Raw genomic sequence first — 16162 nt, forward strand, 5'->3', positions numbered from 1 at the left:
CAAATAAGGAAAAGCCCAAAGACCGTGAATTTCCCCAAAATACACCACGAAAACATTTGAAGTAGCAATTACAGGTTAAGGTTCAATGGGTGACCCGCTAACATTTGTCCTTAACAGAGAGTTTTATGCTTTTACATCACATACACTTTGCTTCAGTGAGGAAGTGAATTTGACAAATGAAGACTCCTTAAAGATCTTTTATACTTTAATCTTATGTGAGTCAAGAAAATGTATTTGACTTCATTATCAAAGCATTTCTGGAAAAATGGAGACACTTATTTCATAAATCACCTCTTAAAATCTTGCTAGCAAGGATTTGAAATTTCTTAATAATATTCATCTTTGAATTATAATACCATTTACTTTCTAGGTGCTTTTTTAAAACGTGGTTCCAAGGAGCATGAAATTAAATTCCACCTTCCACTTGTAAAAACATTCTACAACAATGCCAACTTCATAGATTTAGTATGTAAAATGAAGAGTTGATTATCTCATATTTAGGACACACATTGCTTAGTAAACAGTACTTCTCTCTCCACCTTCAACCAGTCTCCTCTCCCAGTCCCAGGACATGTGTTCACTGAAATAATGTGAGCTATTACTTTGGCTTTCAGTGATACCCTTATGAATTTTAGTTATGCTTGCATATGTATGAAATGATGTATACAAAGTGATTCATTATAGTATTACTTGTATTTGCAAAAGAGAGGAAACACCAGCATGTCCCTCAATAGGGAACTGGCTAGATAACTATAATACATTCACACAGTGGTATATTTTCAGTTGTAAAAAAGAATACAAAAGTACTAATATGGAACATTTTCCAGCATATATTATAAAATGAAAATAGCAAGGTTTACAACTCTAAATGGTATGTTACCTTTTGTGTAAGAAAAGGGGAGAAATAAGAGTACATATTTGTATTTGAATAAAGAAATATTTAAAATATACATATGAAATTAATGAGACTACCCTAACAGGGTGGACAAAGGGAGGGATAACAGCAAGACTCATGATACATTTTATATCTTCTTGTTTTTTAAACCGTGTTATATATTACAGGCTTTCCTCAACTATCCTCTGCCTGGGCATCCTTCAAGGACCAAATCATATAGCACTTCCTCTGTGATGCCCCAACTCTTTGCTCATAAAATTAGTATATCACTTCTCACAATTAGTTGGGTGCTTGTCTCTCCAGGAAGCTGAACTCCTTCAAAGGAAGAATGATTCATCTTCTTATCACCAGCTCCTATCACAATGTCGACACTGAAGCACCTCAATGTGTATTTAATTTTTAAAATATACCTCGAGTGCACTGAATCAAATTAATCATAATCTTTGGCTTATGCACACTGCCATTATTTATCCATGCATAGATTTTTTTAAATTTATTCTTTAATAATATAGTGAACATCCATGAACCCACACCAAACCTGAGAAATAGAAGACTCTAAATTGTTTTTCTACATGCTCCTTCTCTATCCTTTCTCTTTGCCTCCCTGAACCTGTGTTTATCATTCCTTTGTGTTTATATGTATCCATCCCATATGTGTGCTCTAACAATATGTTTAGTTTTAGCTGCTTTTAGGCCTTATAAAAAAGATATTACTTCAACAAATGGTGCTGAAACAACTGAACATCCACATGAGAAAAAATGAATCTAGACATAGACCTTACATCTTCCGCAAAAATTAACTCAAAATGGATCACAGACGACAATACACCTTTCACCATCCTGTCTGAGGGTTACATCAGTTTTCCTGTTCTCTGCCATAATTTGGCCAGAGGACTAGATGTTCTTAATCCAGAGCACCCTACTGAGCCACATTATGTTGACTGGATCCGATAAGAGGTAGAAAGCACTGCAGATGCTTTAGTAATGACACACTAGCCACGAGGTAGGATATAAACCCAAGAAAAATTCAGGGGTCTGTCGCCTCAGTGAAGTTTTGAGATCCGCCCCTTCCAAAGTGAAAAATAAGCAGCAATTTCAGGATGCAGTGCAAAAAGCTCTCAACAAACAGATGAGAGTCAAAGAGACTATAGCTAAGAAATATGTTGCATGAAGTCTCTGGCAAGCCTCAGTAAAGGAATCACAGTGCAGACCTCCAATGTTTTGAAGCAAAGCTATGGCCCTGACCCTGTTAGAGACTGAATGCCTGACCATGGGCCTGACCCACCCAACCATAAGGTTGAGCACAAAAAGCAGTATTCACCAATAAGTGGAAACATTTTATTTAAAACATCAGGTCTGGAAGATACAGTTGCATGAACAGATAGGTCAGAATCCTTTAACTCATACTGTACCTGATTCTCTTCCCACCTACAGCCTCATGTGGACATTCTTATAAACCAGTTAAGTGAGGAAGAGAAAAAAGATTTGGGCCTGGTTTCTAGATGTTTCTGCATGATATGCTAGCACAAGCTAGTAGACTGCTGCAATATTACAACCTCAATCAGGAGACAATAAAGGGAAATTCTCAAAGGAGTGGGGGAGTCGGGCGGGGGGGCAGTTGGCATGGGGGTGGAAGAACTTTTAACCAGATAGATAACGAGACAGCTAGATATAGTTTTCTTCACTTGGAGAGATGGACGAAGTAGAATCTATTCAAAGACAGTGGTTAAAAGCTTGGCTGGATGGTTAGACTTAGAACATAATTAGAAATACAACAAAGTTTAGGGGGAAAGTAATGTGAAAGGATTTCTAAGATTAGACATAAGAGTGAAGATATTTCTATCCCATGTGAATGTTCACCAAAGACATTTATTGTGAAAGATCTCAATAACAAGATGGATAGATAGTACACTCTGGAGATGTCAGTCTGTTTCTTTCCCTTGTAAATCTAGTGTGAGCTTAATGAACCCCACGTATAAAATGGCCATATGGCGAAAGTAAGCTTCATATGGGCTCCACAACATGGACTTCCCCTCACCACTGCTGATCTGGGTATCTGTTGGGTAAGACGGCTTAACCTGTCAACCACAGAGTTAAAGTTGAGTCCAAATATGGACCAGCCAATTATTTAGAGGTAGGTTTATTATATCAGACTAACTGTATCCATGGAGGTAGAGGCAATTTGTTCTCACTGGGAGAGATACATTCTCCAAGAATGGCCTTATGGAATACCTACTCAACATTGTGTCATTCCACACATTTTCTATTCATGAAACTAATTTCACAGTAAAAGAAGTTCAGCATTGGGCATATGTCCATGTCTTTCACAATCTCATCACATACCTCTTACAGAGAATAGAAAAAAAAGGAGAACACTTCCTTTTATGAAGCCAGGATAATAACCTGGATACCAAAACCTGACAAGACATTGTTAAAAAGAATTTTTTTAAGTCAATCTCACTCTGAAAAAGAAAAATATCTTAAACAAAATATTAGCAAACCAAATATCTTAAACAAAATATTAGCAAACCAAATCTAACATTCTAAAGACGATATATCACATTAAAGTTAGGTTTATTGAGATTACAAAGTTTAATATTTTAAAAATCAGTGTGATCCACCACATTTACAAAATAAAGGAAAAAATATTGATAAAAATAAACTCATTCATAATTTTTTTCAAAAGCTCTTAGAAAACTAAGAATAAAAGGAAACTTCCTTAATCTGATAAAGAGTATCCATTTTTTAAAAATTTTACAGGAAACATCATGATGATAAAATACTAAGCTTTCTCTATGAGATCAAGAATAAGACAATAACGTTCACTTATCAATTCTAATCATTATTTGCACTGTCTTAGCCAGTGCAAAAAAAGTAAAGTTTAAAGACTACAAAAAAAATAAAACTATGATTTCATACCATAAATTCAAAAGAATCTACAGATAAATTTTTAGTACATGATAGTCCAGCAAGTTACTAGATATACAAGTGTATTTATGTATACTAAACAGAAAATGAAATCATTTATTATATAATCGAATGCTATCAAATACCTAAGATAAATCTAACGAAAAATATGCAAGAAATACACACATACACACAACACACACCACTAAATAAATTATTTTAAATAAGTGGTGGGACATACTATGCTCGGGGATTGAAAAATTCAACTTTATAAAGATCAGTCCTCCCCAAATTAATTGATCCATAGATTCAATGTGAGCTCTGTCAAAAACCATATAAGTTTTCTGTGGAACTTGATCATTCTAAAATGTAGAAATGCAAAGGGTTAAATATACCCATGAACAGTGGAGAAGAAAACAAAGTGACAGGACCTGTCTACCGGATATCAAGACTTATTATATAGTTATAGTAATTAAGAGAATGATAATATGGGTGCAAGATTAGACAAAAAGGTCAATAAACAGAACACAGATTCCAGAAAGAAACCTATGCATATATGAGCACCGGATTTGTTGGCAAGGTGGCACTGAAAAGCAGTGAGGTAGAAACAGTCTTTACAACAAATGAGACTTGGTCAAATTGGATGTTTTTTATAAACTGAATTTAAATTTGCCCCCTACCTCACATCCTACAAAAAAAAATTACTACTGAATTGTAGATGCAAATATGCAAAGTAAAATAGAAGTCTCAAACAATAACATAAGAAAATAGCTTCATCATCTTGGAGTTGGGAAAGGTATCTTCAACAGCATTTATGAAAGCTTCACATATATATACCACTCCCAGGTAAATATTCAACAAAAATGTGTCCAAAATGTGTCCATATGTACAGCAAAAAATGTAGAATGTTTGGACCAGCACTATTTAAATAATCCTAAACTAGAAACTACCTAAATGGATGAAACATAATAAAATACAAACATAATGTTGAGCAAAAGAAGTTAGAGTATGTATGATTTGAAACTTCAAAAACAGGCAAAACCAACCTATTGACAATGTCAGCAATAGTGGTTAGCTTTAGGAGGATTATAACTAAGAATAGAAATGGAGGCTCTCTGGAGAGCTGGCAAAATTCTCCTTCTAGACCTGGATGGTGTTATACAAGTGCTCACTTTGTGAAAATTTACTTAACTATTTCTTTTGTGCACTTAGTTCTGAGTGTCATACTTCATTTTTAAAAGTTTGACATTTTTATATCTTTACCTTCATCTTAAGACAAAAACTTTAACATTCTTAAGGTCCCTTGATCTCCATCATGTTGGCATTGTCTAAAATTAATTCTGGTTTATGAATATACTTTTAAAAATCTTCCTCCTATATGTACTTTACCAAGGTATCTGACCACGCTTACCTCCTATAGTATTCTCCTGAACTTGTTTCTGTTATGTATTTGCTCCAAAAATGTTTATGATGTGGATCTTTTAGTAAACTCAATGTTTTCATTAAACCCTCACATTTGAATAACAATTTAAATGGATGTAAAATTTTAGGTCCAGGACTTCAAAAATATTTTCTTACAGCCAGTATTGCTTGTGAAAAGACTGAGGTCAATGTGATTCTTGGTCCTTTATCCAATGATTTACTGTCTAAAAGCTTTGATTTTTATCTTTGATAGTCTTACATTTCAGTATGTGTCTAGATGAGGGTACTTCTTTCTTGTTTGGCATTCTATGGCCCTTTCGATCTTTAAACTTTTTCTTCTTTTGGACTTCTTCTGTTACCTGAAGGTTGGCACATCTTGTGTCCTTCATCTCACTTAAATCTGCATTCATATTTTCTATTTATTATCCTTTTTTTTTTTGCTTCTTTCTAGGAGAGTTTCTCAATTTGATTTTCCAACTCATTCATTCATTCTTTGGCTGTATCCACTGGATTTTTACTCTATTTCGTTTTTTATTTAAAAAATTTTTTTTTATATATCTACTTGGTTTATTTTTTATTCTTATATCACATTACCAAAATCTTCCCTTTTTCCTTTCAAAGTTTGTTGGCTTTATTTTAGATTCTGATGGTCTTATGTAACCCAGTTTACTGTTTTCCTCTGAACCAGTGGCATCTCTTAGTTATCACTTTACTTGGGCTTATAAACTTATATACTTGGTAGTATGGGCTCTTCTGAGTGATGGTATGTACAGGGAAGAACTGAGGCCCAGCCCTCTAGCTATGTTGGGGGTTCAAAGAGAAGGAAGAAGATAAGCAATATGATGAATAGCCTCAGCACTATAAAAACAACAGTGAATTATTTCAGTTTGTTATCTACCTAGCAGTCCTGAAGAAAAGGACTTCCCCTTCATTTCACCCAACAAGAATGTCAATTTCCTAAGGTACTTTCTAGATTCTCAGGCTTAGATTACAACCCACTCGTCCTATGATTCTGGAGCAGGGAAAGTGAACAAATAATGTGCAAGCTAGTCAATCCTTACCTGGTTTTCCTCAAATCTTCACCCAAAAGGTTTTTGCTCTGCCCTGATTTTATCTGTGAGGACACCTGCAGCAGAAGTCTGGTTCACTGTACTAGCACCTGCTGTGAGAAAGCAGGCAAAGGCAACTGGTTTTCTCTAATCTACTCAGACATTCATCCAGTCACACTTTCACCAAGAACTACCTCAAAAAAGCCCCCCATGTCCCCTGAGAGTTTTATCTTTTTTTTTCTTTTAATTATTATCTAAAAACACTAAAAAAAATCTAATCAAAATATAATAGAACTTTACATGGCTTTATTTATACATTACTGGTATTGAAAGCAAACTTTGTACAAAAAGTTTTATACAGATAAAAAAAATCCTTGGCTAGGCAAAACCATTTACATGTGTGTATACTCACAAACACACACAAAATATTTTACATCATTTTAAGTATACATATTTACAGATACACTATTTAAATTACTTTACAATTTACCAAAATGAGAAGAGGTGATTAGAAGAGCAAATAAAAATGGATGAAAGCAAACTAAATAATGGCTAAGTTTAAAATGCTACAAAACTATTTTTAAAAATCTAGAAAAGAAAGTCATTTCTTTGAAATATCAAAACTAAGGTTTCGATACTATATCGTTGCTTTTATCTTAGTAACAAATTCTAATCTGTTTAAAAATAAGTATCTTGACCAATAACAGGTAAGCAAATCAGACTGATGACTGGAACAAGCTGAACATGCCGACTTAAGATTACAGAGTCAGCAAATAACAACCAATGGAGATCATTATCTAGGAATCAAATATGTCATAAAATTGCCCTCTACTTCCCCATTTAAAACATGAGGAATTCCAAGCTTCTGTGCAGTATGCAATATCAATTAAGACTCCAAGGAATTCAGCAACTTATCTGTAACGTAAGAAAATGCCAAAGTTATGATTCTATATTTCTGACTGTTTCATAAAGTGTTGCTCTTTTAAATGAGTTCTATTTAGATAATATTGATGTTAAAGAATTAGCTTTTTACAAAATCAGTTTGGTAACTTTATCATTATATTCTAATTCTGAAAAGAATTTAATGAGACTATACTACTTGGGAGAAAAAATCAGTTAAGAGACAATCCAGGAATGAAATAACCTATTAATCGTGCTACCATGAAAGCGAATCTCAAGTATCAAATCCAATAAAAGATTTTAGAATTATAATGAAATCTGGAAATTCCAAACTAATAAGCATCACTTCCAGATACAAGTTAATTCTTCCATGAATGTAAATTATCTTCACAAGAGAATGGAAGTCATATTTTAAGATAACATTCAGGTAAAACAAAAAACTCAGTTTAATTTCTTAAAGGCAGTGAAAATTTTAAAGCCCAGTAAATCTGAAAAATAAGGTCATTTCTGTCTTTAAAATTATTTTTTTAAAGTTCTTTAGGATAAGCTTTTCCTTCAAATTCCCCATTATAATTTTATCTTCACAGTAAACTATTAAATATCTTCTGAAGATCTCATTAGCAAACTCATTACTTTGAGAGGATACTGATTTTAAGTTTCTAAAGATAGTAATTTACTATCTTTGGATCTAGAAACAGATTTATAACTCAAATATATTGAGAATCCTTCACACTGAGGTCTACGGCCATATTTAATTTAATTAGAACTTAATTTAAAAATGAATGTTTATATTTAAATAAGTATAGCTACAAATCAACTGAAAAATAATGATTATCTTAAATATCTTTATAATTTTTCTTATGTAAAGTCCAAAATATTTAAGCAACTGGTTCAGGTCTTACAGAAAAATCCTGCTGATAAACACTGCCTTAATAAATCTGCACAAAAATGGCTTAAAGAAACTCAGGAAACATGTCTGTGACCATTATTAATAAATTAACATGGTAAATTGTCATCTATTCAGATGACAATGGATTTCATGTTTTTGAATGTATGTTTTCTATTTTAAAGTATTTTTGCATTCCTAATTAAAAATGAGAAAAGAATTTAAATTTAATGTGAAAATATAAAATTACAATGACTGCACGGACTTCACTGCCTGTGAAACATACTGCTATTCAAGAACGTTTTCTTTTTCATATATAAAACAATTCTGTATAAATCATCAAGTGGATTTCCCCCCACCTTAGACTCATCAGCAATCAGAAGGCTGAGGAGAAATGCCATGCTGATCTGAACTGTAGCAGGCAGGCTTCACTCTGAGCACGTCCTGTAGATGAGGTGACCTGAGAAGCCTGCACGAGCAATCATTCTCCAACCTGTGACTGAAGCAGGAACTCAACTGGATGTTTCTCACCCACTACTCACATCTTCAATGACTAACAGGCCATTAACTGCACAGTTACAGTGTCAACATTTACTAGTCTCCTGTAGTGTAACCATTAACTACCTGCATTTTGACTTTTCAAAGAGCTTCAATAGCTGCTGGAATCTTTCTGAGACCTGAAAAAGTAAAAATGAGTGTTAATTATAAATATTTCAATAGCTTTTTTTTTTTACTCTTTGATATTTTCACAAAACATCTAGAGAAAGTTACTGTCAATAAAGATGTATGAAAAAATGAAACAGCTTCATACTAAAAGTGATTGCTAGTTTAAATCTTAAATATTACACTTTCTTAAACAAGCAAACATCACGCAATCGCTTGAAATCAAATAAGTAAATAGTAAGACAACAGGAGAAAAATTAAGATTGTCCTTCCACAATCAGCAAGTTTTTAGCAGTCCTACATGAAAAGCCATACTTTTAAAGAAGGTGGCTAATAAAAATCTACTTATTTTAAACATATTAAAAATGAAATCTAAGTATTTATAGTAGTAACATCTGAGAAACTATAGAGATATTAAAATTGGATAGTTACCTGAGATGGATTTTTATTCAACTTGGCAGCTAAATAAGAAAATGTTTTCATTGATGGCCCTCTTTTCTGACACTCCAATAAAATTTCTCGGTCATCATTTCTAAAGGGGAAAAAAGTTATTTAGCTTTTGTAGATTAGAGTAGAAAGTTAACAAAAATTCCACTGCCTTGTTCTCCACCAGTAGGAGGTGATATTTTTATTAAAATCCTTAGAAGAAAAAGTCTGTATACCAAAAACATGGACAATGGTTATGCATGAAGAATAACATTATCTTTGAGCTCATATTTCCAAGATTTTCTAAAATATACTAATTTATTATTCTCATGACAAAATTAAAGATTTTTTAAAATTCTACCATTAATGTGCCTAATACTTTAAAAATTAGGGCCCAAACATGATCAGAATAAGCAAAAAAAAAAAAGTAAAACAGAATCCAAATCTTTTTAATTCCCAGGCCTTTGCTTTTTCTACATGGTCAGAACCAATGTGTGTTATGACAAACTCTGAGATTTTATTATGCCATCTGTTAAGTTACCTGAAATGAAGGCATAGAGGACTGTGGTATTAAACAAAACTGATCACCAATTTCCACAAAATTCAGCTTCCCTCATTAAACCTCAGGTAAGTCTGCAGATAATGAACCTCTAGTCTAATGGCTCATAACTATGGTTACTTTTACGTCTGAAACAGGATCTTTAAATCTGATTTCTTAAAAAGTTCACATAAAAGTCAAAAGTACAACTTGTTTATTAAATTTTTTTAAAACTTAATTTAGGGGAAAACTCAAATCATAAAAACATTTTTTGCCCTATTTCACCACCTGTCATTCTGATTTTCTAAAATGTGCTTACACCAGTTCTTTACAAATGAAAGAATTCTTTTTAATTAAAAAAGTGAAGTTAAAATACAATGAAAAGTTTTATCCACAGTGCTAATGCATATCCCTGCTTAAGAGCCACTGCTCTAGATTGTTCTACAATACAGCTAGACTGCACCCTAGAATGTAACTTCTACCAACTTTGGCTACTTTCCTTATTTTAGGGTGGGATAAAACTATGACATGACAGAAGAGATTACTAGCCTCTCAACATTTCCTCGTGCTTTAAATGTCTCACAAGATCCTTACCTTGTCCATGAAACTATAATTTCTCCCTTCTTTTTAATAACATTCTTTGCAGAAAGGCTTATAGGAGAAGTGCCAGATGCTGCTGATGGGTCCTTAATCCTCGGACTTGCCTTTAATGATGAGGGATCTTTAGTCACTGAAGGGACCTTTTTCTTACTGGCTTTCTTTCGGTAAGCTTCACCATTCTCACCAGAATTTGGGGTGATTTTCTTGGTCTTTTCCTTACTGTTTAAGTCTGTTTCCTTTCTCTGTTTTTTCTGAGAATGATTTAGATCAGAAAGGTTTTTTCTCTTTTTGTGAGCACTATCCAAAGCCTCAGGCAACTCTAAACTGTCAGAATTTGATGCCAGCTCCGATTTTAAATCTTCCTTTTTTATTTCACATGAACTTGGAGATTCTGAGGTCAAATCAATACAAGCTTCCTCCACAATGCATTCCAAAGGCTTGTTTGACACTTGCACCTGTTCTTCCTTACAGTTATCTTCAGCTACATATAACACTGGACACCCCAAGTGTTCAACAGCTAAAGCAGGACAGTTATCTTCATTTTTACTCTCACTTGAAAGGTCTTGTGTCAAATCAATAAAAGCATCTACAGTATCAGGCTGCACACTGTCTAATATTTGAGCATTTTGTTCCAAATTGCTTCTAGAACATCCCAACTGATCAATATTTAAAACTGCTACTTCTATGAATTCCAAGTTTTTGGTTTCAGTGACTGGATCTTTTGTGAGATCTACATATGCGTTTGGAAGATGACTTTCTACAGAATGTGGAATTTCTTCCATTGGAGGCAATCCTTCAATGCTTTCAGGCACTTTTGGTTCCCATACTTGATGCAATTTGAAGCACTGATCAGCCACTTCATTACTATGACCCACTTTACCTGACGCATCTTTAAGAAATTCATATATATCAGGAACCTGTGTTTGCATCATACAGTCCTGTTCTTCATGAGGTGATTTACTGCTGTCAACATTTTCATTGGAATGTTTCAATTCCTCCACAGATTTAAGAACCGTGTTCTGACATAAAACATATTTCTTCTCTTCTGCTTCATCAGCTTCCTTTGCCACTATGGGCAAAGATGTCAATGACTCACCAGCCTCCATGTTCTGTATGAGACTAGTGGTGGTAGATGGTGCTGCATGCCGTATTTTCACAATGAAATGATCATTGGACTTTTCCATTATGACAGCATGCATGGGTAGATTAGGGTGGTACTGAAATCCTGGAGTAACAGACCGGCTTGTCCATGATGAACAACTGGATTTACTGCTTGAATTATCAGACTCCAGAGCTAAATGAATGTCTTGTTCAGATGCATCCTCTTCCTCAAGTAAGGCATCTTCACTAAAATGGGCACTAATAACTTCTTCAGGAGTTGCACTAGACAAAACTTCAGGCTTTAAGAAACTTAGATGACCATCTGACTTCAGAGGTGATGGTACTGTTAAAGACACTGCTAGGTCCTCAAGAAGTATGGAAGAAATACAGGGCTTGCTCTTTTCTGAATTACATACATTATCTTTATTTAAAGCTATGTTAGTAGACACTTCAAACATACAACTTTCATCCAACACATCAGGATGAACTGGCAATGAAAGCCCTGAAGACAAAGATGGACCTTTCTCAGATGATAATAATGACCAATTATCATCACTAATCATCTTGGGACACGGAGAAACTACCCCTGAAACTAGCTCTTCCGTTGTGCAAGCTGGTATAGATTCACACTTAAGACTCTCTAGCAGCTGTTTCTCTGGAGTCTTTAACTCCCATTCACTTTTTTCATGACAGTTAACACTGTTGTCCAAAAGATCAGAACCTTGCAACAAACTTTTAAATATTTCACCCATCTGTGCATCACTCACTAAATTAAAAGTAAGGCTAGATGCTTGCTGTTCAGTAAGAATCTCGAAACAGCGTTCTGGCTTCATAGCTGCATTCTGGGATGTCTGGGCATCCTCGCTGGCGCTACCTTCCATTTTTCCTGGCTTTGGGGTGCTTGGACAGTTTAGTTCCAAGGAGTGCTCTTCAGATTGAGAGTTCTTAATATTACCAAGGCAAGTGTTAGAATTTTTAATGTCATGCTTTACTGTGTTAATACTGGAGTTATTTTGGTCTTGACGTTTTTCCTCAGATTTTTTACATCCCAGTGAGGACTTATCGTAAATAGAATCTTCTGATTTGAGGGATTTCTCTTTCAGCATTTCTTTGCTGGAATTGTTCACATTCCCCTTGTGACAATTTGAAGGTTTTTTCCCTTTATTTATCTTTTCAAGTTTTCCTTCATCACTGTCACTGCCAAAGTTTGTGAACTCACAAAACTTTATTAAGGTTTTCTTAAGCTTTGCAAACAAATAATCAAGTTGTTCCTCTACAAATTTCCATGTTTTTTTTTTCATATCTGGTAGTTGCTGTTCAAATAAACGATCCACTATTCCATTCTTTTTAACTTGCTTAAGTTTGGATTCTATGACATCACAGAGATTCTTCTGTAAAGTAGTCACTGACTTAGAGATTTTAGATAAATCAAGGTGTTTAATTAGTGATGTAAAACTCAAAATTGCTGACTCAATAATTCTATGAAATTGTTTTAAAGGAAATTTTACCTTGAATTTCATATAATTTTTCCTTACATGCTTTCTTATCATTCGTAACATGTGCATAACCTCTCGTACGGAAGATGGTACAGCAATAATTGGAACTATTTTTTCCAGACTTGAGGTGCTCATTGTCTTATCTTTCTTTTCTGTTTCTGAAGATCTGCTAGATTCACTTTGTTTTTTATTCCATTTCCTTTTGGTCTGCTGCATTTTTATAGAAGATGTCTTCCTACTGTCTTTATCTAAATGCACAGTACTTTTCCTACTTCCTGGGCTAGGCTTTGTGATCTGCACTTCAGCAGAAGTTCTTGGTTTGGCACTTTTTTCAAAACTTTTTTGTGATTTAGAGTTTTCACTGTCACTTATAATTTCTCCTTCTTCCAATTCATCTAAAGATGAATTCTTATGGGAATCTGATTCCGTAAATTTGTCAGTTTTGCAAATTGGCTTTTGATTTTCCTTGTTAAGATCAGACTGAATCTTGGAGGTAAAATGAGCTGAATTTGGTAGAAACACATCTGTGGAAGAGAAAAATATATTAGCACGTGATCAATGAGTCAGTCATTTGACATTTCTAATGTCATTTCTAATGACTAAATATAACAAGAAATGAAATATTGAGGCATTCCATTACTTTTATACTTTTTAAAAAGCAGAATGTTAATATCTAATACTATTCATGTCATTGGTCTTTACTGTTCTCAGGAGGTGTCTGACAACAGTGATAATGTAGAGTTTGGTCTTCTGGATAACATCAACCGTTTAGGTATCTTTACTTCAGGTTAGCAGCATCACCTACTCTATGCCATCTGATGATGGCTTTTGAACAACAAAAATATATCTGAAAGCAAGTATTTTGAAATAACCTGTAGTACCACTCCCTTTTTTGTTAAATAAGAATTACCTAAATTTAGACTAAAGGCTCAATGTACACTTCTAGTTAACCGTGGGAGTCTGAATGTTATCAAAATCATCTTGCTTATATATTTTATAGTCTCACAAAAAAGAAAATTACAAAAGATAATATAAACTATTACCTTTATGACTGTTATATAATGAAACTTGAGATGGGCTTTCTAGTCTAAGAACTTTTGCTACAGGTCTCACAGGACTATTCAGAGGACTGATGATTTCTGGAATAGGTCTCAGGTGATTAAGGTCGATGCTTAGAACCGAGTTCTCATCATGATATACTGAATTTGTTTCACCAATTTCCATTCTGTGGTCCATTAACTCAGTCGGCTGAAGTGAAGATTCTAGAGTGTCTTTAGATAAGCAAGGCTCCAAACGACAAGACTTACTCTCAACCAGTGGTGTATCTACAAGGGAAGGCTCAAATTTTGGATTACCATCTTCTGGCAAAATGCCAGCTTCTTCAACTGAAGGCTGCAAAATGCTTTCATTGGATTTGACCACTTCTGTTGAAAAAGATTCCTTTGTTTCCCTATCTTCAGAAATACAAGAATTTAAACCATCACTTCTTTTGGTATCCAATTCCAAGCCAAAGTTCTGAGAAACATTTGTTTGTATTATGTCCATTACCACAGGAACTGCTGTCCTTGCACCATTAATGTTTTGCTCCATTTCTGTTGATGGAAACAAAGATTCTGTTTTTTCCATTTCTATGGGTGCTGAGGAAGTCTCTGTACCACAAATGGGCATGTCATAATGAACAGTATTATCAATAGATTTAACTAATAAACTATTTTCTTCTTCCAGTTTCCTTTCTGGAATACTGGTCTTGGCAGGTTCAGGTGCTGCTGTGGCAAGAGAATCCTTTGGTTCTAATAACTTTGATTTGGTATCCTCTGTGATGTGTTTACTCACAGAAGGAACACATGTCACTGTTTTATCCTGCACCAAGCACTCCAAGTCACATATGCCACTGGATTTGGGAGCACTGGTTATTTTATGCTGATTATCCTGAGAAACAGGCTGCTTTTTAGCAGGAGAAAGAGTTAAGTTCAATTTTTCCATAAAACTCAACTTTAAGTCTTTGTTTTTTGTTTCATTTGGACCATTTTCAGCTTTAATTGCAAGGTCTTTATTATCTGCACCTTCAGAAACATCATTACTGGAGACTTCGCCTTTATCATTTTTTGACTCATTCTGTCTCTTTAAATTAGTGGTGATTTGCTTAGTTTCTCTGTTAGTCTTCTGCAAATGTTCTGTAGGTGTTCTTTTTTCATGTCTCATATACCTGTTTTCTTCTTTGCTTTCTCGTTCTCTTTTCCTCTTATCTTCAGTTCTATGCCTTTCTGCTTCTAAAGGTGTATTTTCCCGTTGATGCAAAGCATCAACTTCTTTGGAGTCAATGTATTTTTGAGTTCTGCTGGTTGAAAGAGAGGATGAACATCCTCCTTGAAAACTATGATTACTTATACCCCTGTCTCTTTTACAGTCTTCTCTTCCTCTTCTCTCTTCTGGATGGTGTTTACTTGAAGTATGAGATTTTGTTATTTCATTCTTAGAATGAGGAAGAGATGCTCGTTCACATCTTCTCCAATGATCTTGGTCTTTTACTACTGATTTAGGTTTCTGATCAACTTTTCTTTCTTCTTTTTCTTGTGATTTTAGTTCTTTTCTATTTATACTTTGTGATCTCTCATTTTGCCTTTCTAGTTTTTTGTCACTTTGAAATTCTACTCGAGTGTGTGACCTCTCTCTAAAAGTCTCTTTCTCCCAAAAAGAGCGAATGCGTTCATTTTTATAATCCAAATCTGTGTTACTTTTAAACTTTGAATTTTTGCTTTCAGTCTTTGGTTCACCTTTACCGTATTTCTCAGGACGTCCTTGTGGCCTTTGACTAGCCTCTATGTTCCTCAGTTCACCATCACCACAGCTACTGTTTAAGTCTTTTCGTATTCTATCAGTTCCTCTATTATATTGACTATATCCAGAGTCTTTTTTCCCTCTTCTATTATCCTCATTCGAGCTACCCTCACCAACCTGATAATGAGAACGTGACCAAATGCCATTGGTGCAGTGTTTTTCAACAGATGCAGGCAAATGTGAAGAGATCTTTTTTTCTGAATGTGATTTTACTTCCTTTTCGAGGTTTGGCAGTGAAGGGCTATGATGTACATCTTTAGAAACATCACTTTTCGCTCTGTGATCAGTCTTTGCACAATCATTCAAATGGGGAGATCTGGATTTAAGATCTTTTGTTTTAACTATATCTGATGTCCTTGCAATTTTATGATTATTTCGAAAATGTGGAAACTCAGACAATCTATTAAGAAAAAGAAATTAACAACAAAATACCAAAGTTAT

The 16162-nt window shown here is 34.3% G+C and overlaps 1 protein-coding gene across 8 annotated transcripts in view; it reads right to left on the bottom strand.

Moving 5' to 3' along the window:
• Positions 1-5554: 5554 nt before the first annotated feature.
• CASP8AP2 (caspase 8 associated protein 2) overlaps positions 5555-16162 on the bottom strand; it is a 31681-nt gene continuing 21073 nt past the window's right edge. For 6 of the 8 annotated variants that reach the window (XM_025042594.1, XM_025042597.1, XM_025042593.1 and 3 more), the window contains 6 exons: positions 13927-16121; positions 10281-13407; positions 9155-9254; positions 8684-8736; positions 8419-8558; positions 5555-7188 (listed from right to left, as the gene is read on the bottom strand). In XM_025042594.1, the coding sequence (XP_024898362.1) occupies positions 8429-8558; positions 8684-8736; positions 9155-9254; positions 10281-13407; positions 13927-16121 (5605 nt within the window). In that variant the 3' untranslated portion in view covers positions 5555-7188; positions 8419-8428. Of the gene's footprint in view, positions 7189-8418; positions 8737-9154; positions 9255-10280; positions 13408-13926; positions 16122-16162 lie in introns of those variants that run through there. The other 2 variants (XM_015600435.2, XM_025042598.1) reach the window with 2 other exon arrangements.

The sequence above is a fragment of the Pteropus alecto genome, unplaced genomic scaffold (genome assembly GCF_000325575.1).
Source record: "Pteropus alecto unplaced genomic scaffold, ASM32557v1 scaffold7, whole genome shotgun sequence".
NCBI classification, from domain to species: Eukaryota; Metazoa; Chordata; class Mammalia; order Chiroptera; family Pteropodidae; genus Pteropus; species Pteropus alecto.